Raw genomic sequence first — 25,822 nt, 5'->3', positions numbered from 1 at the left:
CACATAATGTTTAAATATTTTTTACTTTTTACTTCAAATATCAAAAAGATCAATTTGATTTATTTTACATGTGTTATATACTTAAAGAGAGAGAAAGAAACATGTGTGTTACTATTTACAAATAACAATTTCTTTTTGTATGTTTCATTTTATATGATAATCTCATGGCTAATTATTGTTAATTTTATATCCGCAAAAACAACAAAAAAATAGTAATTGCATACAATCAACATTATACATACTCTACATTCAACATTATTCAAAACTTGTATGGATGAAATATATTATCACGTTGCAAGGCCTTTCAGACAATTGGCTAATTTCTGGGTTTTGTAATCTGTTCTCAATTGAATGAAGTTAAGTAAAACTGAACGATCAAGCACAGCCTAAAATAATTATAGAAATGATTATAGGTTATCTGTGATATGTATTTACTAAAATATTACATATAGTTATGAATAAGAAAGAGATATACCAATTGATCTCCTGAGCACACTTGTTTCAAATTTTCTGACTTTACTAAAAGTAAATTGCATAATGCATGCAATGTATCAAATGATGATGTAACAACATCAACGTCAAGTTCTTTAACACATTTTCTATATTCATTCATATCACATATTGCACACATTGCACCAGCAGAATTAAATTGAAATTGTTGTAAATGATCATAAATTACTTTATGAAATCGAACTCCAAGTTCTGTTAAAGCAGTTTCTAAATTCTTCCCATCTAGGGTATTTCTAATGTGACGGATCATTCCTGTTACATATTGCACTACTGTCAAACAAGCTGGAGTACTTAAAGTATCTACATCAGTATCAGGTTTAAAATCAGTTTTTTTCTGTTCATTTTGTAAGTAAATCTTGACCCAACCAACAATGGCACTTATACTTCTTTCTAAACCTGTATCTAGTTTCATATCAATTTGATCTAATACAACTTTTTTCTTTAACATACAGTCTCCATGTTTTGCTGTACCTCTGGAAAAATAATATTACGTTAAAATTCAATTAGTATTTTTTGTGTATTATATAATTACTAAAACTTAATAGAGAAAAAAAGAGAGAAAAATTTACATGATGAGAGGAAGCACACTATCATTAAATTGTTCTTCCAAAAGTCGAACTATTGCATTGCATTGATGCATGACATTGAAAAAATGTATTTCTGGTTGAGTTCTACTTTCTGGTATTGGTACACTTTGTAATCCTAATTCTAATGCATAATCAACATGCTCGTTTATTAAGTATTGTAACAATATTTCAAAAATTTGAGCTGCATTTACAGATAAATCATTTGGCTGAGATAATAATTGGCATCTTTGAAAAGCCATTTTACTTTTTTGTAAAAGTGCAATAGCTAACTCTTCTGAAAGAAATGTTTCTCCACCATAATCTTCTATTTGAGCAATATTTATGTTTGTTCTTGCTGCGAGTGCAGCTTGTAAATCACGACGTAATTCTTGAAAACCACCAGTTTGTAATTGCTTTTTTTGATGATTTTTGGATTCATAATATTCAATTAATAAAGCTGCTGATTTTTCCCGCAAGGCTTTCATCTCAGTACTAAAACATTAAATGAATTAATTATTTGTAAATTCATAACATTGTTCAAAATATAAACTTACGTGATGTAAGTATCTAAATATTTTTGAAATATATTTCTAGTTAATTTTTTAAGGTAACTATCATCAGTACCCATGTTAAACATTTTCAATTCATTTGATAATTTCACTGTTCTTCCATATAAATCGTGCAAGTTTCTAAGATATTTGTCAGAATCAGTTTTATCAGCCAACTTAGCAACAGCATATTTTTGAAGTCGTAAATGGTAAATATTTAAAACAAATTTTGCCATTACTTGTTCTGGATTAGAAAATACTTGTTCCATTAATTTATTGTATTTTGTACACATGGGTATCACATCTTGAAAAACGTCTTTTCCACCAAATGAACCCATTTGACTTTGTTCTATAAATGCATCAATGCATTGTGAATAACCTTTAAACTGTGATAATACAGATGCTAATTCTTTCATTCGAACTGCATCTTCTCTGCTATGTGCTTGTACAAATTCTTCTATCAGATTACGCTCAATTTCATCATATTTAATGCTTATCTTTTTCTTTGCATGTTCAAATTTTTCTGCAGGTAACTCTTGAGCAATGAGATGTAATTTCTGAATTACATCTGCTGCCTCATCTAACTAAAATAAAAAAAGAATTTAATAATTTACTTTCTAAAGCACTTTTGTTTTCTAAGCATAATATTCTTACTGAAGTTTTATCTGTAAAAATTGGATCAGTTAAAGGTCCAGGACTTAAGAATTCTGAGAAGTGTCGCATAAGTTTTTGAGCTTCAACTGCTCTAGCTCTTGGTATATTAACACTTTCTAATTGATCTCCTAAATGAAGAACTTTGGTGGCAACAGAATTTATTCTTTCATCTAACTGATGAAATAAGTCAATTGAATGTTTATTTCTTTCTTGTAAATCTAATATTTCAAGTGCATGTCTGGCTTCTTCATCCTTTAAACCAGCTTCAAGCTTGTCACACTTTTTCTGTTGTCGTTCTTGTAAAATTTGTAAATCCTTGATAGCTTGTAAGAAAGTCTCATGTACAATGACAGGATCAAAAAATGCTTTGCCTCCATCTTTTGTTTTATCATTAACAGTTCTCCAAGCTAAACGTTCGACAAATTCTTCAGGATCAAAAGGCTCCTAGAAAAATTATTAACATGACATTATTACATTGTAATATATACATATACATATACACACACATATATATAATCTCAAACTTACTTGTTCTAATTCTTTCATATATTGTTGCATCATTTTGAAAAGCTTCTTTAAATTGACAAATAAATTGTAATGTAAAATGTAAAACTACTATATAAGAGTAAGGTTAGAAATAAAATTATTTTATACTTTTTGAATAAAAAAACTAAAATATACAATTTGTTATTCTCCTGATAGAAAAAGTGATGTATGGTAAACTAGATATATAATGATCTAGTACATATTCATTCTATATAATCATGTGAAATCAATGCTGCTCAAATGAACTTTTTATAATCACCGCCTGATTTCTGACCAATCAACACAAGTTCTTATCTATTTGTAGATTTTTATTTACATACGATGTCACGTAACGAAATATTTTATAAATGTATGATATTTGAATGTGTTTTCAAATTTATATTATATAAAATTAATCACATAATATTATAAATTATAACTTTCAAGATCTGATGATATCTAATGAGATCTTTATTATGATAGATAATCTACTATTGTAGTTCTGTACTGCAAAAGCACTACAAAAGTCAGGTACATAGATCGGGTTATAATATATGTGTGTGTGTGTGATTGGTTTCAATTTAAATTTTATTAATTAAAGATTTATTATATAATTTTATAAGAAAAAATTGAAAAAAAGAATATTAAATTATTAGTAATGTGAATAGTATTTTCCATCTATAAATATTCATTATGAAAACGTCATCTTCGTTCAATAACAAGCAAGGTCGATATTGTAGATCTCTATAAATTATATATGATAAAGTAAATCTCTTATTATCATCTAAATTGTTTAATGAACATTTTCACATAAATTGTAGAATCTATAGAATTTATATTCCTTGACTCAGATTTGTTTTTGACATGTCCAATGTTATACCATATACTACAATGGAAGTCTTTTGAAACTTGTTTTATTCTGTATGTTTTAGTTAAACATCTAAAATATCGAAAATGAGTTCAAAGGATAAAGATAATAAAACTTTACACGACAAATTAAAGCAATTCTTTCGTATTAATAAAGGTAAATTAAGCTCAAATATTATTTTAAATTTCTAATTCTTAACAAGTTTTCTAAATTCATTTATCTATTAAAATAAATCAATATCTTGAATATACTTGTTAATTTATTACAAAATTTAATCTTACAATTTATAAATTGTTGTTAAGATATATATAGACTTTTTTAATAATATAGACGTTTAATTAGACACCATACTAACTTTTTGTGAAAATATTTTTAACTAATATAAATATTTCATGTAATGTACATTAATAATATATGCTTATTTACTATTATTTTTTAGGAAATTATAAAAGTCGTGAAGATTTTACATTGTCACATGACATTGAAAAAGAAATTAGTCCTGATAGTCCAGTACATCATCGTACAAAAGTTATTAAAGATTTGTGTGATGCAGTACTTAATCAACAATGGGAAGATGTATATATATTATTACTATTTGTAATGTAACTTATATATTTAAATAGTGAAAATTTATTACATATATATATTATTATTTTCTATTAGAGAGCAGCTGAACGTTTATGGAATTTAGTTCAAGATTTATTAGGAAAGGATATACCACGTGAACATAGACATGTAACATTAAATTTCTTAAAATGTCTTGTGCAAGGGCAATATTCCAAATTATCTTCTTTAATGAGAGTAAAATTTTTTATGGTAGTAAAAGATCATAATATTCCTGAAGATATTGGACCTAGGTAATATAATTAATTTCGGATTTAATTATTCTTTTAATTTATTTATTATAACAAAAGCTAGAATTATATGTAAATAAATTTTTAAATTAATGTATATTAGGTTAGAATTACTTCAAAGTTTAACAGAAAATGGAAAGGATATTTTACATTTGGAGGAAAGAATGGGCCCCTTTTTATTAGAATGGCTCCCAACAGTAACTAATGATGATGGTAAACGGGGTGCTGAATTTCTATCACTCTTAGTTAACATCATAAAGTTTAATTCTGCTTACATCGATGAACATATTATTTCGGGTCTTATTCAGTAAATATGCTAATATCTCTATTAGTAAAATTTATTTTTTTTAATATTTTATAGAAAATTTCTTTAATTTGTATATTTCAGGTGTATTTGTCATCTTTGTTACTATAGTAATAACACGGATGTAGTCTCAGGATGTTTAGAGGTTCTTGATGCAATTGTATGCTACAATAATTTACAATCAGATTCATTACAGATGTTTATTATAGCATTATGCAGAAGTGTCAATGTTGAAACATATTGTCAAATAAGCTGGAAAGTATGTACTATAATAAATTTATTTTTATTTCTTTCTTTAAAGCTATTATATATATATAAATTACATATTATTTACCAATATATATATATATTTAATGCAGATAATGAGAAATTTGTTGGGTACTCATATGGGACATTCTGCATTATATACAATGTGTCGTTTGTTGCAAGATACAAATTATCAACGTGATGTACGGCTCCTTAGAGGTGCTGTTTTTTATGTTAATATGGGACTATGGGGTACACATCGAATTCCTAAATTAGTTTGTACACCAACTTCAGTTCTACCTTCATTTCATCAGGTAAATATGTCATAGATAAATATAAGAATTGTTACTGTACAGTTAAAAAGCATAGCTATTTTTCTAAGGCTTTACAATGCAATCATCCAATTGTTATGTATGAAGTTACATTATCAATTCAAAGATTAGTGAATAAGTGTGGTGCTGAACTTCATGAACCTACATGGAGTATTATCCTTGATATCATAGAAGAAATAATTGTACATACTGGTAATTCATGTATCATATGTGAATATTTATAACTTTTTATTTACAAAAAAGAATAAATTAGAACTTGATATGTTATTTGTTTAGAAACTAGTAATCAACCAGCCACAAAACAGGTATCAATAAGTTTGCACGAAACGATAAATAACATTGAAAATCTACTTGATATTAATCATTACAATGGTTATGTACAAAGATTTTATAATCTTGTAGAACGTTGTAGTAATGTACGCTCTGTAAGTATGTACATGTGAGACAATATTTTAAGATAAAGTTCAAATTATATACTTATTTTAATTATATTTTTGTAGGAATCTTCAGTTTTAAAATTAATCGAATACAGAGCTTCTAGAATAAATCCTATGCATCATCATTGGCAATCTAGACTATTATCATTAATGGAACTTTATTATAAAACTGATACACGTACTAATATAAGAGTAAAAGCTCTTGATGTATTAGCAAATGTCATTCAAGTTAATAGGTATTATTAATTTTTATATTTATGAAATATTGAACAGTGTATTTTGTATTTTCTACAATGTATCTTGTATTTTTAGGTCACAATATGAAGATGAATTGATAGAACGTATAGTTGTGCCATATTTGCAACATGTGGATATGGATCCAGATATCACAATCCGTAATGTTGCTGCATATCTTCTAGTGGATCTTTGTGTAGAGTGTGAAACAAAAAGATGTTTGGAGTTTTTAGATATATTAGAAAAAGTAATTAAATTTTTACATAATAATTATTATATATACTTTTTTTTTTAGTACAATAATGTAATTCAAATAGAGTGATCCAGAAATAACCACACATTTGAATATTTTAATTTTTAGATAATTAATAAACCATTTATATCAGATACATCAATATCGATTGATGCTGATATAAAGGATGTAAAAACAGCTGTTGTTGGTATAATAAAAATACTTACTTTCAAGATGTATCATTTACCATCAAGTCATGCTATTTGTGCTTACAAAATTTTGGTAAATCATCTTGAGCAACATTATAAAGATCCTTCTGTCTTCCATAATGTATCTACAATTAGATATTTGGTATGTAAGATATAAAGTAAATGTTTTCTTCAGTTTTATAGCTTATAAAATAACAGTGTATTTTATTTACTCTAGATTTTTGACTGCTTTTTAAAAATTAGAGCAAACACTTTATATCATCTTGGTTTCCTGGATCCATCAAATACAACAATAATACGTTACAGTCCTTACTTAGTATTGGAACATCCTCCTTCTGAAAGAATGAGTAATGCTGGTGGTAGTAACAGTCCTCCACCTGCTAGTCCTGCACCATTGCAGCATATTTCTTGTCAGATTACTCACATGTCTTTAACATATGCTTGTAAAGCTGTTATTTCTTGTATAAAACAAGAAAAAGGTTACAATTTTAATTAATTTACATAGTCAAAAAATCTAAACTTATTTATTAATCGCATTATATATTACAGATTGGAAAGTTTTACAACTTGTATTAAAAGAATTACCACAAATTATGCAAAATAGAGCTTTGATATTATCTTGGCATAGTAGTGATATTGATTTCTTTGCTACAGCATTGTGTTCCATGGTAAATATTTTAAATGATATGCTCACAATTTCTTTTCTTTAATAATAATTATTAACAATAATTAATTTCAAATATTTTACAGGTTAGTGATAAAAATTTAAGGCTACCAGAATCATTATATAATGTACCACTTAAGTTTACTCTTTCTGAATTTCGAGTTTATGTCTTTCCAGTATTAGCATCTTTGGCTTCATATCATGCTCACTTAGAACCTAATTTACAACAAAGACTAATAAAATGTTTGGAGGTATTATAGAGAAATAAATATATAATATTGCATTATGTGTCTGTGTTGTACCACAATATATTAACATATAAATGTTTGATTGATTTGGAAAACAGATTGGTTTAACAGCAAAATGTGCTAGTCAGTGTGTTACTAGCCTTACAACTTGTACTTTAGAAATGCGTGGTGCTATGAATAAGCTTTTAACTGAAGTACTTTCAATCTTAACAAAAATATCAGCTACAGTTCATATTGCTATTCCTATATTGGAATTTCTGTCTAGTGAGTATATAATTGATAAAATTCAATCTTTAAGCGTTATGTTGTATCGAAATAATATAATTTAAAACATTTTAGCTCTTACTAGACTACCAAAGGTTTTTGCCAGTTTTATTGGAGATCAGCATATGTCTGTATTTGCTATACTATTGCCATACACTAATCCGTTTAAGTATAACCATTATACAGTGTCATTGGCTCATCATGTAATAGCTGTATGGTTTTTAAAATGTAGACTGCCATTTAGAAGAGATTTTGTTAAATTTATTACTACAGTGCGTAATATTCATTAACATATTTTAAAGCTTTAAATTATAATGATAATATTAATATAGTTATATTTTTTAAAATAGGGTCTCCGTGCAAATGTAATCGTTCCTTTCGAAGAAGGACATTTGATGAAATCTGATTTTAGTTCAATTAATGAAGATTCTTCAAATAGAAAACGTAGTTCTAGTTTAACAGAGCAGGTATAAATATATAATAATTTATCGTTTCTATTAATTTTATATCATATAATGATATCATTACATAGGGCAGTAGAGGTAGAAGAGAAAGACCAATAATGACCAATCGTATGATAGGAGAAAGTAGAGCCTTAGATTTGAAACCACCAATTGATGAGGCATTAATGAATTTTCACATTGAACTTACAGAAACTTGTATTGATCTTATGGCTCGATATACTTTCTCAACTTATTCTGCTCGCCCAAAGAGGTAACCATTCTGTATTGTGATTTTCTTAATGACATTTAAATGTTGAAATATTACTTTCTTGTGAAAATTGATGATTTTATGTTTTTTTTCTTTTCTTTTCTTTTTTTTTTTTTTTTTTTTATTTCAGATTACCAGCAGCAGATTTTCTTCTTAAAGAAGGTCAATCTATGACGTGGCTTCTTGGTAATAGACTTATTACTGTTACAACAAGTGGTTGCAGTAACAAAGCAATGCGTGGTGGTTTATGTGACAATTGTTGGGTAGCATGTAAATCTAGGCCTCAATCACCTGAACATACAAAGTCTTCCCAAACAAATTTACGCAGATTATCTAGTTTGGAGGTATATTAAACAGTCATTTATATTTCAGATTTTGTAGATACAAAAGAAAATTATGTAAAAGTTATTTATGAGAATTTTCAAAATTTAATTAAATTTTTTTGTAATTAGAAAAGATTTACTCTTAATAATTGTGTGTGTATATGTATAATTTTTCAAGATGCAATATTAAGTTATTAAGTAATCTTTTTTAGACTGGGAAAGAAGAAAAATTGTCTAGACAATCTTCTGGTGGACATGGAAATTCTAATGCAAATGCTACTGCAAATTGTCCAGTTGAAGAATCTAAAAAATCAGTAGATGATATAGATAATACAAAACGAGAAATTCTCATGGAAAAGAATAAAAAAGATCATAAAAAACAATCAAAATTAGAACAAATACTTGAAATTAAAAAAGATGAAGAGCATGTACTTTGTGCTTGTTGGTGTCAAGGTTGGGCTGAAATATATGTACGTAGACCTACCGGTGACATGTCTTGGATTATGAGAATTCAAAACTCTATGCAATTTGAAACTCCAATGGATTTTCCTGTACACGACATTATGGCTCTTTATATGCCACTTCCAAATGGGGTATTAAGCAAGCAACAAGAATCTACTGTAGATTATTCAGGAGATGAAGCAGAGGTATTTAAGAGACCATTAATTGTGGTACTAATAAAAAATAATTAAATTATAACAAAAATTAAATGTTATTTTAGGATGGACTGGATAAAAATGATTTGCCACAAAGTGAACAAAGTAGTATAATGAAATCAATGACTTCTTCATCTGTATCTTCAGGGCCAATTGCAATACCCGGTTCACCTGCTCGTCCGAGCCCTTCGCGTCAAAGTTCACAAGACAGTTTTGAAAGTTTAGAAGAAGGAGAAGATGGTATATTTAATAAATTAATGATATGTTGTAGTAGTATATATATTCAAAATTATAACTTAAATATAAATATTATAGTAGATATTAGACGGGCTCGAAATCCAGTACGTAGATCTAACTCAAGTCCTGAAATGAGTGCCAACTGGAAAAATCCATTTTTGAATAAAGAGAAGATTAATTTACAACAATTTGATAAAGATCTATCTACTATGGATATAGACATTAAATTAGATGCAGATTTGAAAAAACATGCAAAAACTACTTTTTCAAAAGACATGAGGTAACTTCATATTTTATTTATTTTTTGTTAAAAATCTGTATTACAGATATAATGTTATTTAATTGTAGAGTAAGTTGTGAAGCAATACCAGAAGAAATGTTCAGCATGGGTACTACACCTCCATCATCAGAGAACACTACAGATCATCCAAGTACTTTACGATCACAGCGTTCGTATCCAGGAGCAACACAAGCGACGCAGATAACAACTATTAGTAATACTGTACCACCATCTCCTACAACTGCACAGGTATGAAACACAAAAGGGCAAGTTAGGTTTATTAGTGTTGTTATATTATGTAATGACTATGTAATATACATTTTTTAAATAATTTAGGCACCTACAAATTTTTTGACAACACAAGTTCGCACATCACAAATCCAGTCGACAGGAACAAAACCTCCGCAATCGCCTACACAAGTTTATTCTCGCTTGGTCAATTATGATACTAATCAGAAACAGATCCCAGTAGCTATTGAAAATAAACCTCCTATTGGTAGAAATCTACTTATCGATAAGGTATATTAATTGTAATGCATTATATGAACTATAATTTATTATTTGCTTTGTCTCACTTTATTAGAAAGATGAAAGGCCAGACCCCTCTACATTACCACCTTTACCAATACCTTTTCGTGATAGAGGACATACTATATCTGTAATGAGTCCAGTTACGAAGTCCCGTAATGAATGGAATACTGCTCGTCGAGGTAATTCACCACGTATTAAGGAATCTCCTCGAACCGGTATCAATCCTAGGTAATATATATAATTCGGATAAATTAAGTTTACATTGTTTATAACTGAAGTAACGTATAAAATATACATGTTACAGTTTTGTATTTTTACAATTATATCATACTGCACATTTTGGTACTACAACAGAAAAGCCTTTATTAGTCCCTCAAACAACTGCTGTACAAAGAGCAGTAACGAATTTGGATAGAATACAACCATATGAAACTCATAAAATTGGAGTATTATATGTTGGTCCAGGACAAGCTTCAAACGAGGTTGAAATTTTGGCAAATCAGCATGGTTCTGACCGATATATGAAATTTTTAAAAGATTTAGGAACTTTGATACGACTAAAAGATGTAGATGAAAGTGTATTTTTAGGAGGATTAGATCGCAATGGAGAAAATGGAAATTTTGCATATATATGGCAAGATGATGTTACACAAGTTTGTATTTTAATTCAAAATAATAATTTATGATATTTGTTTATTATAAAATAAAAAAATCTTTTTTGTTCTAGGTTGCATTTCATGTAGCTACATTGATGCCAACGAAGCAAAGTGATCCAAAATGCACTTCAAAGAAACAGCACATTGGAAATAATTATGTAACTGTTGTTTATAATGAATCTGGAGAGTCGTATAATATTCAAACTGTCAAGGTTAGATATTAATTGATATATAAGTTCTCAATTAATCTATTAAAAGTTAATATCTGAGTAATTAATAGAGTACATTTTTTAGATATACGCAATGCGCATACAGCATAGTGCATATATATATATATATCGCGTGCGCGCGTGTTGTATGTGTAAAGTAGACATTTAGATATCTGTTAACTTTAATATTTACTGAAACACTTAATAATAGTTTAATAAATTTATCTTATGTAATTAATTTATTTAGTAATATTTAGTAGTATATAATAATATTTAATAGTGTATAATGAAAAGTTAATTAATGAAATTTGTTTGTGTTAAATTTTTATTTCAGGGACAGTTTAATTATGCTTGTGTTGTGATCCAACCTTTAGATCATGGCACTAATCAAGTAACAGTACAAGCAAGAGAAGAACTTGCAGAACATATTGGTCATAGTGAACCAAAAATTATCTCTGATGAAAACCTAGCTATACTTGCACGTCAACTTGCTTTACATGCAAATGTAAGTTCTTATATATAATGAATAATAAAAACTAACTTTACTATTTTTATTTCTTTTTGTTACATACAGCTAGCCTCGATGGTATCTTCTTCCTTAAAACAAAGTAGTCATAATCCATATGCTTCCAATTGGTTGGAACGTTTGAGGCATATTAAAAGACTTCGAAACAGAGTACTACAAGAATCCGTAAATAATAATACTGATGGTAATTCAGATGATCTGTCACCAAGATCTAATAAACGAGTTTATATGGATGACTTTACTGAATATACTACATAAATTTCTTAAAAAAATAATGTTACTAAAAAATTAAGTCATTAAATATATATCTGATATTTATCATATTTGTTTTCTTGTATCATCTTAATACCGATAATCACATATTGTTTGTTCAAATCGACATTCTTTATATTCATAAAATTAAACAAGTAAGTTATAATTATAGTTGATTTTCATTTAATTAATATTTTGAAATATAAAGGAAGATTTATTATTTTTTGTTATCTTAAACATATGTATATTTAAAAAATATATTTCTGATTCAGTAATTACAGTAATTATAACAATTATAAAAATCTTAACATTTTATTAAAAAACATATATATATGTTAGTAAATAACTTAAAAAATTCGTATAATATTCACATAACATATAATATACAATTTATATATCATATATACCATATTTCTTTCTTTCAAAAGAAACTAACAATGATTCAAGTATAAATATTGAACTAAATAATAATTATAACCACGTATAAAAATATTTAAATTTATACAGGATATTATAATATGAGTAAACTTTACTAGAAAATTATATTAATTATATTAATATGATTGATAGAAAAGTATATAAATATTGATCCCCATAAATTTACTCTTTCAGTTATAGATTTTGAAAGATATATAATAATCATAGTTTGCATCATAATCCAAATAATCATTCTATATTATATATATTTATGTACCTTTATAAATAGGCACTCGTTTTGCTGTAAATGCTGAAAGACCCTCTAATCTATCTTCAGTATCTATAACTTTATTGTAACATTGTTTTTCAATTTCTAATCCATCTTCTATGGACATTTCCATACCTTTTGATATAGCCTCTTTCGCTAATCTAAATGAGATTACAATACATATTAATAAATTAAAATATAATACGTTACAATATAAAATTAAGAATATATAATACTTACTTTACTCCAATAGGACCATTAGGTAGAATTTCTCTTGCAAGTAATAATGCAGCTTGATAAGCCGCATCACCATTTTTATTCTGTGGTACAACTTCATTTACAAGATGAATATTCTTAGCTTGTTGTCCATTCAAGATACGTGCTGTGTAAATAAGTTCTTTGGCTATACCAGATCCAACTATTCTTGGCAATCTTTGAGTACCACCAGCACCTGGTATTATTGCTAGTTTCGTTTCTACAAGACCCAGTTTTGCCTCTAAAGCTGCTATTCTAATATCCGTAGCCAATGCAAGTTCTAAACCACCACCCAATGCTATACCATCTATAGCAGATATAACTGGTATTGATATTGACTCTATGTCATTCATAACATTCCTTAAGGATGTTACAAATTCTAATACTTCTGATTTATTCATTTTTAATCTCTCACGTAAATCAGCACCAGCACAGAACACAAATGGTACCAGACTACGGATAATTAGTACTCTTAATTTATCATCTTGCTTAATAGTAGAAATTGCATTATTTAATTGCGATACAAGGTTTTTTCCGAAAGCATTACGGGTATTTGGACGATTTAGTCCTAAGACTACTATACCGTTATCTTTCCCATCAAGATATTTTAAAATAACTTCTTTTACCTCAATTTCTAAACGTAACTGTGTATTAGTAGAAAACAACTGCGTTGCAATTCTACTGCCATTATAAAAAAATGAAGCAAGCTGAATATTTTTTATTAAAGAAACCATGACTTAAAATATTATCAAAAATATGTTTTATGACAAATATAACCTGAAACAATTTTAATAATTATGAATCGTAAAAAAACATATTTTATTTATTTTGATAACAATTGCATTAGTTAAATGAATTTTAAGATTTAATAAACCAAATATAATATAATGTTGTGAATATAAATTTAATGAAATTTATTATATAATTTAACTAATAATATTAAAATTTTATAATATTTAGTTTTTTAGTATAACAATGAAAAGTAATGTTAACATTATAGCAGTATATTGAAAAATAATATTAATTTTTTTATTTTATAATAAAAAGTCAATATTATAGATTAGACATATTACATTATTTTTCAATGAAAATGGATAACAATAACATAAATAACATAAATAAAACAGAAATATAAATAATATATTACTTACCGATAATTTTTAGAATTAAGTACACTATATTTTTTAAGTGTAGGATTGAATTTTTTGTAAATTCATTTGGACTTTGTACATTCCCATTTTGACCGATAATAAACCTATAGCATTATGCAAAGTAATAGACAGTAAAAAAAATTTAATGAAAGTTCAAACAGGGCATATCTAACTTAACTTCAGTTTTACCGCCAAATGATACAAAATCGTAGTTCATAATTTTCAATTTTCCCTGGATAATTCATCGTATATCATAGTATTTCTTTTTTCAAATTATATAACTTTGTGATGTACAATAAATTTAAATGTCGTTTAATTTGTAATACATACTATACTATTTAAAAATGTGTCAAAAACATATAAAACTACAGTTTTAAATAACAGGTTATGGATTGATTTCGCACGAAGCATATATGACTTCAGCGATGAGATGGATGAAATATAAACTAAGCGTAGTAATATAAGCATAGTAATATAAACGATATAACGATAAAAAGTAAGGGAACATCGTCTTCACCATGTGTCTATCATATCAATCTATAAGCTAGTATAGAATATACTTCTATATAGACTATATTTCTGATTAGAAGGATTATATCTGTTTGAAGATAGATAACTTGAAAAATATTTATTAATTGTACAAACTTTATATTTCATCTTTCTAGTTAAACTTATACATATCTCTTACATGTCTACTCGTCTTCTCTCTTTCAAAAGTAATGATTGTACTAAACTTTTTTCTTTCAAAAACAATAACATTATTGAAATCTTTATTTTATCAATCCAAATTTAATTAAATACTTAATTAATTTTTACTTATAAATATAATGAAAAATATCTTAGACGCTTCTTTTTATAAATGATTATTCTATTACAAGAAAATCAAGCAGTTTCGTTTATAATCCAAAGACTATTCATTGCGAATATCTTCTCGTTCATTATTTATTAGAACTTGAAAATATTCACGAATATTGATGTAAAAATGGAAGTAAATATAAACATGTATAAAACAAGATAATCTAATAAAACAAAAAATAATGAACCATTCACAAGTAAATCTTTGAAGAAAAGTTTTACTTCTGGCACTCTAGTAATACAAAAGGAACATTCTGTTTAAAGAAAAATTAATTAATTACAACTAATCAAAGGTGCCAATTCGAACCTTTCGTCCTTGATATAATTGAATGACCTGAGGGATTTAAAAATTCACTTACCACTTAAGAAGTTCTACGATGGATGTCAGCATCGTTATAGGTCGAAACCATCTTCATTGATACGCTAACTCTAATACACGATAGTTATTTATTAATGGGTTGTCAGTGAATTTAATTCTTAAAATTTTATTGTTTTGTATAAATACAGTCTATCTGATTGATATCTGTTAAATATACTTTTTCAAATGAACACTGACTTTAATAATTGCACGCAGTAGATACAAATAAATACATCTGCTGTTTAAATCGCGGAAAATGAACAAACAAACAGTGCTTCTACTTTGCAATTTTTGGTTTTTATTTTAATGATACAACTCTCGATTTCATCATTATTTCGCACACATTACTTACACAATGATATTTTATAACAGAAAAATGAAAACATAATTATTAATATTATAGTTATAATAGGAAATCGTTAAAAATATTGAAAAAAATGTTTGATACTAAAATATATTTATTTTAAATCTTTATTAATGATTGCACAACGGGCTTTTTATTTAGTAATATTCCTTGTATTTCACATATTGTTTAAATAATTAAAAACTTATCGATAGTATAAGTTATTTAAGTTTAAGCCATATAGAAGGAAAGAATTTCGATGTTTATTTGTTGAAATATAAAATATACTAATTCAATAACTAATAGTCAGTTAAGTGTTTGTTTTTGTTGATATTAATTGCAGGTAACAATACCGAGTTCGAAATTTAAGTATATAGAAATATTAATTTAAAATTGTTTTATATTTAACGCATATTACGAACTATGTTTAAGCAAGTAATGTTTAAGCTAATATATTATTGTTTAAATATTAATTTATTATATTCCATGCATATTATAAATTGTTTAAATAATTGTAAATTTATTGAATTTTCTTATTATTTAAATCGAATTCAAGATTTACACGTGTTGAAATATTAAATTGAAATTTTATATTTAACGCGTGTTACGAGCTATGTAATGTTTAAGCGAATATATTATTGTCTAAATATTAGTTTATCGTACTTTGTGTGCATTACAAATTATTTAAATAATTATAAAATTGTCGATAATATAAATTATTTAAGCTTATATAAAAAGTATAAAAAAAGAGAATTTTGAGTTTTACTTGTCGAAATGCAAAAGAAAATTATTTTGATAACTATCAAAGTCAATAAAAAATTCATTCTTATTGATATTAATTGAAGGCAACTCGGAGTTCAAAATTTAGATATATTAAAATTTTTAATTAAAATTATTTTCTATTTAACCTATATTAGGATTTATGATAATGTATAAACAAATTATTTATTAATTTATTATCATAAATTATTGTCATATAATTATTAATAACTACTAGAGTTCATTATAGTGCTATAAACATTTAAAATGATAATCGAAAGAATTGTTTATAACAGCAGAATGATCGTTTTTCGTTTGTTAAAGTTGCTCAAACTCTTTTTCTTCGTTATTGTTTAATAAAAATGGTAGTATTAAAATTAATACCAATCGAAATTTAAGATTAAAATTATTTTATTTTGATATTGTATTAACGCATATGTTTAAATAAAAATGTGCAAAATAATTATATAAATTTGATTTTTATAAATTATTATTTAATTATTAATATTAATTATTAATAGAGTATACACATATTTTAAATAAATGTTGAATAATCGAAAGGATTATTTATTCTAATTTGCAAGTATGAAATAAGAAAACTTTGCTTGAGATTTCAATAGTGATTGTTCATCAGCTATTGAAGTTGCTCGAACCTTTTTTCTTTGTTATTGTTTACATCACTAACCAATAATGTATAAAAAAAAGAGTAAAATTAAATTATATAATATTAAAGGGATGAAAGTTATCTGTTTTATAATGTTTAAACATAATTGTTAATTTAAATATTAATTATATTCTGTTTCTACATGTACATTTTATATTGTTTAAATGAATATACATATAATAATTAAAAAGATTATATACCTATTTGTGTGAAAAAAAAAGAAATAAATAAAAATAAAACGCCTTACAAATTGATTATAAGGCAAAAAGTCAACAAAAATGGACGAGATAACGAACAAAAATCAAAGAATCACTGTATTTTTTATTATATCTCATCAGTATTGGGTATATGATTAGAGAATAGTCACGTGTTCAAATTACTGAAGAAACGATTTGTTGAAAATTCGTACCGAAAACTATCACGGTGACATCTGGAATGCATCCAAAAGAGAAGATAGAGATCATAGTGAGACACCAATTAATTAAATTGGCTATATTGTATCTTTTAAATATATTTTTTTCTTTTACTATTATAAATCATTACTATATATAATTAGTATGTACATGATTTATATAATATTTAAGTAAATATGTATTTTGTCTTCTATTTATTCTTTTTATCATTATATTTTGATATTATATATTATTATGACAGTAATAGTAATAATAGTAATAATAATATTTATGTACTTTAGGATAAATTATAGAGAAAAATACCATTGGGAGTTCTATCTTAATTGTCTACTTCACGAAAGTAGTGAGGGTATGAATTTCTTCCCTTTTGCCGCAAAGTTCAAGGGACGTCATTATAAGAATCTTTTCTTCACAAAAAATGTCGAAACAGAGTTTATGCCAATAGTAAAACCATGAGTAATTCTTGACCGATTTGAATGGATAAGGATTTATTTTGAAGATGAAAATTTAATGAAAGACATGGCTTTCTTGAATTTTTGGAAAAGTTTGTTACTTATGCATAAATTATTCTCCAAAAAATATCATTTAATAACATGATGTTTTTAAACAAAATAGAACTTTCTTGTCTTTAATTTTCATTTAAAATGAGACTTTCTTCGTCAAAATCAGTCAAGATGGATTTATTACTGGCGTACACCATTATAAAACCAACAGTAATGAATAGTCTTAATATCTCTTATTATATCGTTTTTAATAATATAGGTAGGAAAATCAAATTACATTATTCCATGCTTTATTGTTAGATACAATATTATACACGATTTTTTGCATAAAATTTTATCTAAATTTTGAAAAGTATTTCAAACAATAGAAAATGATTTGATATATTTATAAGTCTGTTATTTTCTTAATGTATATCATTGAATTATTACTATGATTATCCACGACCTCTTCCAGGTTGCGATCCTCCTGGTTGATTTTGTTGATTCAACCAAGGCGCCGAACCTGTGCCTCTTCCTCTTTGATTTTGTCCACGACCTCTTCCACGAGCTAAACACAAATAATTAAATAAATAATAAGTATATATAAATATATTATTTCCAACAATACATTATTATAAATATATAATATATAATATATAAATATCAATGAACAGTACAAAAATTTATAATAAATTCACTTTCATAATTTTATGAAACAAAGCCTAATCTTTATATATATATTTATAAGTTATTTAAAATTATTATATGCTAGTATTAACTGATATTTTAATTTACTTTCTATCAAATATTAATATTTCAGGTTTTAAATATGAATCACACAATGCCATAACAATATGAACATTGTCATATAAAAATTGATATACGGATTAATATTATGGAGTTATATTTCAACGAGCATACATTAGCAAAAAAATTATTAGTAATTTTAAAGTAATTTTAGCAGTAAATCATTTAATATATAAATCTATAAATATGTCTATTATTTTAAAAATTAACAAACTTACCTTGAGCACGTAAAATAGCAGATTTTCCTCTGCCCGCGGTACCTGAACCTTTACCACCTGGTCTTTTAAACATTGGCGCATTTTTCAACATGTCTGGTAATATTAAAAATCTTATTTTGGATCCACGAATATATACATTTTCTAATTGAGCAACTTGTTTGTCTCTATATGTTACTGTTATATTCTGCATTTGACAATTCATATTATCTTCGGCTTCTATTAATTTACCGCGATATACTTCACCGGTGTTTGTTTCACATGTTATTACGTGTCCTTCTGCTTCGTGAAGTACTTTAATAGGTACTCCGATCGACATGATGCTCGTTTTTGTTTACAAATGTATTTTATGTTCTTACAAAAGTAGTGAACAAAATACAAATACAAGATCTATCACTACTGTAAGTTTTTCTCGAAAAGATTTGTTTTACTTGGTCATATTAATTTATATATACCATAGATTGTAATTCTTAAGATATAAATCGCAATATATTTGTTAAAAATATACTTGATTGCGATGATAGCGCCCCTATCCGTCGAGCTTTATTTGTCATTGGACAAGCGATCACAGGCCAATCAATAGCAATGCAGATTAAATGCAGCACTTCTTAAAAAAGTTTCTTTCACTTCTTACTCGATCTTTGTCCCGAAATATTATATTTATCTAATTAAATTTTATCCTTTCAAATTTATAAAGTTTCTAATACATTTGTTATTAAATTCTTTTTTATATGGGTGTTGGTTCTCTTTATTATCGACGAAATTCCATATATTTATTCGTTCTTTTTATATTTATAATTACAAAATTTTATATCACAATTGCCTTTCTATGCTACAAGTTCATGATCAACGGCAATATAGTTTACCCCATACTCTATACTTCCCTAGTGTAATACAGTAGAACTGTCAAAGAAATGTTGCATGATATAAAATTGTGATTTAAACATTTATTACGGCAACGATCTTTTTTAAGAAAATGGTAAGTTAATGATATGAAATTCGTTTAATATATTAATCGTATTGTTATAAAACTAATATAAATTGCGTAAACTATCTAGAAAAACGCAAATTTCTACTTGCAATATTTGCTTTTGCATTACTTTACGTTTTAGTTTCTACATACATATGACGAAATGCATTATTGTTATCATTGTTGAAGATATGCTGTGTCAAACAATCGTTTCATTTATAATCAAATTATAAATATCTGTCAACTAATCTAAATACATTATATTTTTGCTGGTCTTTTATGATAATTTTTTTCTTTTTTGGGAGTGGAATATTTATCAAGAATTTTTCACCAATCAAATTACTTTCTACATATCTATATATTACTTCCAATTAAAGTAGTCAATTTCTTTGCTATAGAAGAAAAGGAATTGCATTCTTAATTAGTGAATTTTCTTCTCTGTATTCTAACCTAATTATCTTCATCAAAGGATTATCCTACGGTATTATGTAAATAACTTATTTTCTATATTAAACCATATTAAAAATGGTCAAGTGTTTAATTTGCATTTTTTATTCATGAATCTTTATATAGATAAATAATTTTGTTCTGAAAGTATTTGATATCATATTTATGATGTTATAAAATCCTAGAAATTTATTTCTCTCATTGGATCTTCATAGAAAATTTTTCTTATAATAACTTTCATCGTAAAAAATAACAGATTATCACAATGCCATGGAGAAATTTCCACTGAAGGGCACTTCATCTTTAAATTCTCCTGTCTCTCACATAAATGCAAGTACTATCACAACATATCGTTCGGTTGATGCAAAGGTATATTAAAATTTTATTTGTGTCTGTCTTATTTCATCACTATTATTTATATTATTATTTATATATTATTTTATAGAATATATTATAAATATAATATTATAAAGTTTATATACATGATACTTCTATATTTCTAGGTCATAAACAGTAATAATAGTAGTAACATAGATGAGGCAAGGTTACAAGGTGGAAGTTTAGGTCGTGAAACGAATTTAAGCAGTGACGAAGACATGTTGGATGTTAATCATCATTCTGCATCCCATGATTTAGATAATAATGTTTTGTCAGAACATTGTATTCGTGTTGATGATGTATCTTCACGTGAGTTATTTATAAATTAGAGAATAATAAAGGCATTAATACTTATATTTTAATTTGCTTAATAGTTTAAAAATATTTTACATTAAATAGATTTTATATATAAGTTTTTATGGCAATATATAAAATGTTGCACGATTTTTATATTACATGTTGATCAGTTTTATTAGTTTCAGTTGATTCCGATGATATACCTGGAATTGGACAATATGAGGACTTCCATACTATTGATTGGCAAAGAGATATTGCACGAGATAGAATGCGACATCGATATATTATTAAAAAGAAACATGATTCTATTTGGGGTTTAATCAAGGGGGCTCACGACGCTTGGTCAGGATGGCTATGTGTTTTATTTGTTGGTCTTTTTACGGGAGTTGCTGCTGGTGTGATAGATATTGGAGCATCTTGGATGACGGATCTTAAATTTGGAATATGTCCGCAAGCTTTTTGGTTAAATAAAGAACAATGCTGTTGGAGTTACAACGAAACAACTTTTGATGGTGGGAATTGCTCTCAGGTTAAGATTTTCAGACACACACATATATATATGTATGGATTTATTGTTTACTAATTTCATTAAATATACTAGATTTATGTAATACTATTGGATATATATAGTATATTACTTTTTGTTTACAGGATCTACTTACATTTGTAAATGTAATTGTATAAATAATTGATTTAACTGTACCATACTCTTATTATACTCTCGATTTATCTCAATTAAGTATTTCCGTCTTTCTTACTCTTACTTTATTACCCTTGCAGTGGTGGACATGGCCGGAAGTATTCAACCAATCAAAGGATGGTGCAGGGCCATACACGATATCATATATGTTTTATATAGCATGGGCTCTTCTATTTGCATCACTTTCTGCATCTTTGGTACGAATGTTTGCACCATATGCTTGTGGCTCTGGTATACCTGAGGCGAGTATAAGAATTAACATTTTTTCTTCTTGTTATTTATCTAATATATATAAAATAATTATATGTAACTTCTTGTTTATATATTGAAATTTTATTAAAGTATTTTTGTTTTAGATTAAAACAATATTAAGCGGCTTTATTATTAGAGGCTACTTAGGAAAGTGGACATTAATTATTAAATCTGTTGGTTTAATTCTTTCGGTATCAGCAGGCTTAAGCTTGGGTAAAGAAGGTCCAATGGTACACATTGCTTGCTGTATAGGCAACATATTTTCATATCTATTCCCAAAATATGGAAGGAATGAAGCAAAAAAGAGAGAAATTTTATCGGCCGCTGCTGCAGCTGGTGTATCAGTTGCTTTTGGTGCTCCAATTGGAGGTGTCTTATTTAGTTTGGAAGAGGTATGGTCTTTATCAAGAATTGCAATATACTTATATCTTTTTTCACATTATTATAATATTTGATTGAAGTTGCAAGATTATTTTTTATTTAATGCATAAATCTAGCAATTATATATGTATGTATGGATGAGTGAATTGTTAGTAGAAAGAGAAAGAACTTTCAAATATATTCAAATTTTATATAAAAAATAATAATACTTATATATAAGATTAGAGACTTCTATAAAATTCTTTTTAATTGGAAATAGTGATACTCAGCATAAAATATTATCAATTTTTGTTGAACTGTAATAAGTAACGATATGCTTCTATCCTATAATGTTTCAGAACAGTTGCATTTCAGTTGAAGAATAGCTAACAAATTCTACAGAGTCATGTATACCAACATTTAAAAAGCACAGTGGAAAACTATATAATCTTGATCACTGATGCACCTAGTTGATTTCAAAAGTATGTTTAGCGATTGATCAGTATTAATTGACAATAAAAAATATTTTTGTACGAATAGATGATATATATAAATTTATTATTATTTTATAATTTTTATATATTTCAATTCAACATGAATAAAATATTCAAGCAGATTATCATGAACAATGATAATTGTATATAGATATAATAGGAAGTATTACATAGTTAAATGATATTTTTATGTTACAAATTCATAAATATAAAAAAAAGAAAAAATAGATAAACTTTTGTAAAAATTGATTCTTAGTAAAATGTCTTCTTATCATGTTTATTTTTCTCATATAAGAATTCGCAGAATATTTAATTACAATTCTACTACTTATATATTTTTTCTCATATATACTAACTTAATATTTACATGTACATCTGTAACTCTACAGGTCAGTTATTACTTCCCTTTGAAGACTTTATGGAGATCCTTCTTCTGTGCATTGATAGCAGCTTTTGTTTTACGTTCTATAAATCCATTTGGAAATGAACATTCAGTACTATTTTATGTAGAATATAACAAGCCTTGGATATTCTTTGAATTAATACCTTTTGTTATGCTTGGTATAATGGGAGTAAGTATATTTTAATAATAATTTTACATTTTAATATAATACTATTAAAGAGAGATTAATTTATTGTTTCAGGGTATAATTGGTACATTATTTATTAAAGCAAATCTCTTTTGGTGTCGATATCGTAAAACTTCTAAATTAGGTCAGTATCCAGTTACAGAAGTTTTGATTGTAACAGTAGTAACAGCTGTAATTGGATATCCAAATCCATACACGAGAATGAATACAAGTCAACTTATTTATTTACTCTTCAGTCAATGTGGAGTTTCTAATGCAGATATTTTATGGTAATAAATAAGTATATTAGTAATAATATAATATACAACTAACTCTATATATTTTTATATTTTATAGTGATTATAATAGAAATTTCACAGCTGTAAAATCTGCAATTGAAATTGCAGCAGCTGGTCCTGGGGTGTACAAAGCCATATGGCTACTTGTACTTGCACTTATTTTAAAACTAATTATGACCATATTTACATTTGGTATGAAAGTACCCTGTGGTTTATTTATACCTTCCCTTTGTTTGGGTGCTATCATGGGTCGAATAGTTGGAATAGGAATGGAGCAACTTGCTTATTATTATCCTCATATTTGGATGTTTAGTGAGGAGTGTTCTACAGGAGTTGATTGCATAACACCTGGATTATATGCAATGGTAGGAGCTGCTGCTGTACTTGGTGGTGTTACCAGAATGACTGTTTCTTTGGTTGTTATTATGTTCGAATTAACTGGTGGTGTTCGATATATCGTTCCATTAATGGCAGCTGCTATGGCTAGTAAATGGGTGGGCGATGCTCTTGGAAAACAAGGCATTTATGATGCCCATATTGGTCTTAATGGATATCCATTTTTGGATAGCAAAGACGAATTTCAGCATACAACATTAGCTGCTGATGTTATGCAGCCTAAGTAAATAATAATTTTTTATTTACTATTATTGTTTACTGTATTTAATTTCTTGTAATTATATTTCTTATTTCAGACGAAATGAAGCTCTACATGTTCTTACTCAAGATTCAATGACAGTTGAAGACGTAGAAAATTTACTCAAAGAAACCGAACACAATGGTTTTCCAGTAATAGTTTCTAAAGAATCTCAATATTTAGTTGGTTTTGTTTTACGACGAGATCTTAATCTTGCTATAGCTAATGCCAAACGCATGATAGAAGAAATTACTGGACAATCTCTAGTTATCTTCTCTAACGGAAATAACATTCAAGCACATTCACCACCTCCATTAAAACTGAAAAAGATATTAGATATGGCACCAATTACTATTACAGATCAGACTCCAATGGAGACTGTAGTTGATATGTTCAGAAAATTAGGATTACGCCAAACCCTTGTCACTCATAATGGGTAAGAACTAAAATTAAATTTTCACATGGTTTAATCGTAAATAATGATACAAACAAATTTTACTGGATTAATTTTTATTACAGACGATTATTAGGGGTTATTACAAAAAAAGATGTCTTGAGACATGTAAAACAACTTGATAATGAAGATCCTAACTCTGTTTTGTTTAATTAAATTATAATTATTAATTATTGATAAAGAGAATGAATATAAAGCTTGACATATACTAATTCCAAGCTTGAAAGAGAAACAGAATTGATCACAATATATTAGTACTTGTGAACATGATTCAACACCACTCAAAATGTTCACAAGTTCGCGCATTCTCTGTGATCTTGAAGATCTTGTATATGCGAACTATTCGAACGTTTAAAAGTGATATAGATACATTTTTATTCATTTTGTTGGAAGAGACTATGATTTAGTTTCAAATAATGACAAATGAGATCATGTTAATCATTGAAGGTTTATGTGGCATTATAAGCATCACAGTATACAATATAAGTAATTATTCGATATTATCCTTTATTCTATTTGTTATAGATGTGATTGATTAAAATGTATGGAAATGTAATAAGAAATGTTGAAATAACAGTTTATTTCATTTTTTTTATAAGCAACAAATATTTACATCACTAATCAATGATATGAATTTTTTAAATACATGTAAATATTACAGAAATTATGTTATAATTACATATATATTACATTGTACACAATGTGATAAATATAATTTAAATTATACAATCTCACTCATCACTCACTCACTCGCTCACTCACTCACTCACTCGCTCGCTCACACACACACACAATTAGTTTATAATAGAATTTACAAGAAAGAGATATTAAAAATAGGGGAAGATATCACGAACATAATGTGTGTATGTGTATATGTACACACACACACAACAGTTTGTGATATC

The 25,822-nt window shown here is 26.6% G+C and overlaps 5 protein-coding genes across 8 annotated transcripts; 2 read left to right on the top strand and 3 right to left on the bottom strand.

Moving 5' to 3' along the window:
- Positions 1-117: 117 nt before the first annotated feature.
- LOC127069802 (exocyst complex component 5) lies at positions 118-3,206 on the bottom strand. Its single transcript, XM_051007283.1, has 6 exons — positions 2,807-3,206; positions 2,279-2,722; positions 1,631-2,208; positions 1,080-1,568; positions 476-983; positions 118-386 (listed from the first exon to the last, which is right to left on the bottom strand). Exons 1-6 carry the CDS (start codon positions 2,837-2,839, stop codon positions 288-290), a joined length of 2,151 nt encoding a protein of 716 aa, XP_050863240.1. The 5' UTR covers positions 2,840-3,206; the 3' UTR covers positions 118-287.
- On the top strand, positions 3,200-12,147 carry LOC127069799 (tuberin). Of its 2 annotated transcripts, XM_051007277.1 has the most exons (30): positions 3,200-3,334; positions 3,736-3,827; positions 4,111-4,247; positions 4,335-4,528; positions 4,629-4,832; positions 4,914-5,088; positions 5,189-5,389; positions 5,458-5,599; positions 5,684-5,832; positions 5,908-6,080; positions 6,157-6,325; positions 6,440-6,661; positions 6,737-6,998; positions 7,069-7,187; positions 7,270-7,434; positions 7,530-7,695; positions 7,771-7,967; positions 8,046-8,162; positions 8,228-8,409; positions 8,537-8,750; positions 8,942-9,376; positions 9,451-9,625; positions 9,701-9,902; positions 9,971-10,151; positions 10,239-10,421; positions 10,486-10,661; positions 10,738-11,086; positions 11,161-11,301; positions 11,633-11,803; positions 11,873-12,147. In XM_051007277.1, the coding sequence occupies exons 2-30, from the start codon at positions 3,758-3,760 to the stop codon at positions 12,080-12,082; spliced, it is 5,481 nt and encodes a 1,826-aa protein (XP_050863234.1). In that variant the 5' UTR covers positions 3,200-3,334; positions 3,736-3,757; the 3' UTR covers positions 12,083-12,147. The 2 variants fall into 2 exon arrangements, with proteins under 2 accessions (XP_050863234.1, XP_050863235.1); XM_051007278.1 differs by lacking the exon at positions 3,200-3,334 and having other exon boundaries at positions 3,651-3,827; positions 9,704-9,902.
- A 172-nt stretch (positions 12,148-12,319) lies between these two features.
- Positions 12,320-14,588, bottom strand: LOC127069806 (methylglutaconyl-CoA hydratase, mitochondrial). The gene is made up of 3 exons (XM_051007292.1): positions 14,168-14,588; positions 13,002-13,793; positions 12,320-12,922 (listed from the first exon to the last, which is right to left on the bottom strand). Exons 2-3 carry the CDS (start codon positions 13,748-13,750, stop codon positions 12,763-12,765), a joined length of 909 nt encoding a protein of 302 aa, XP_050863249.1. The 5' UTR covers positions 13,751-13,793; positions 14,168-14,588; the 3' UTR covers positions 12,320-12,762.
- Positions 14,589-18,335: 3,747 nt separating this feature from the next.
- LOC127069807 (small nuclear ribonucleoprotein Sm D3) lies at positions 18,336-19,515 on the bottom strand. The gene is made up of 2 exons (XM_051007293.1): positions 19,067-19,515; positions 18,336-18,609 (listed from the first exon to the last, which is right to left on the bottom strand). The coding sequence occupies exons 1-2, from the start codon at positions 19,380-19,382 to the stop codon at positions 18,497-18,499; spliced, it is 429 nt and encodes a 142-aa protein (XP_050863250.1). The 5' UTR covers positions 19,383-19,515; the 3' UTR covers positions 18,336-18,496.
- Positions 19,516-19,884: 369 nt separating this feature from the next.
- On the top strand, positions 19,885-25,480 carry LOC127069801 (H(+)/Cl(-) exchange transporter 4). 3 transcript variants are annotated; one of them, XM_051007281.1, is made up of 11 exons: positions 19,885-20,042; positions 20,737-20,849; positions 20,984-21,167; positions 21,341-21,684; positions 21,936-22,097; positions 22,212-22,499; positions 23,351-23,533; positions 23,606-23,820; positions 23,888-24,448; positions 24,522-24,899; positions 24,983-25,480. In XM_051007281.1, exons 2-11 carry the CDS (start codon positions 20,751-20,753, stop codon positions 25,071-25,073), a joined length of 2,505 nt encoding a protein of 834 aa, XP_050863238.1. In that variant the 5' UTR covers positions 19,885-20,042; positions 20,737-20,750; the 3' UTR covers positions 25,074-25,480. The 3 variants fall into 3 exon arrangements, with proteins under 3 accessions (XP_050863238.1, XP_050863236.1, XP_050863237.1); XM_051007279.1 differs by having other exon boundaries at positions 21,335-21,684; XM_051007280.1 differs by lacking the exon at positions 19,885-20,042 and adding an exon at positions 20,076-20,521 and having other exon boundaries at positions 21,335-21,684.
- Positions 25,481-25,822: the final 342 nt, after the last annotated feature.

This window comes from Vespula vulgaris, chromosome 16 (assembly GCF_905475345.1).
Source record: "Vespula vulgaris chromosome 16, iyVesVulg1.1, whole genome shotgun sequence".
Lineage (NCBI taxonomy): Eukaryota > Metazoa > Arthropoda > Insecta > Hymenoptera > Vespidae > Vespula > Vespula vulgaris.
This window is presented reverse-complemented; position numbering and strand designations above follow the sequence as displayed.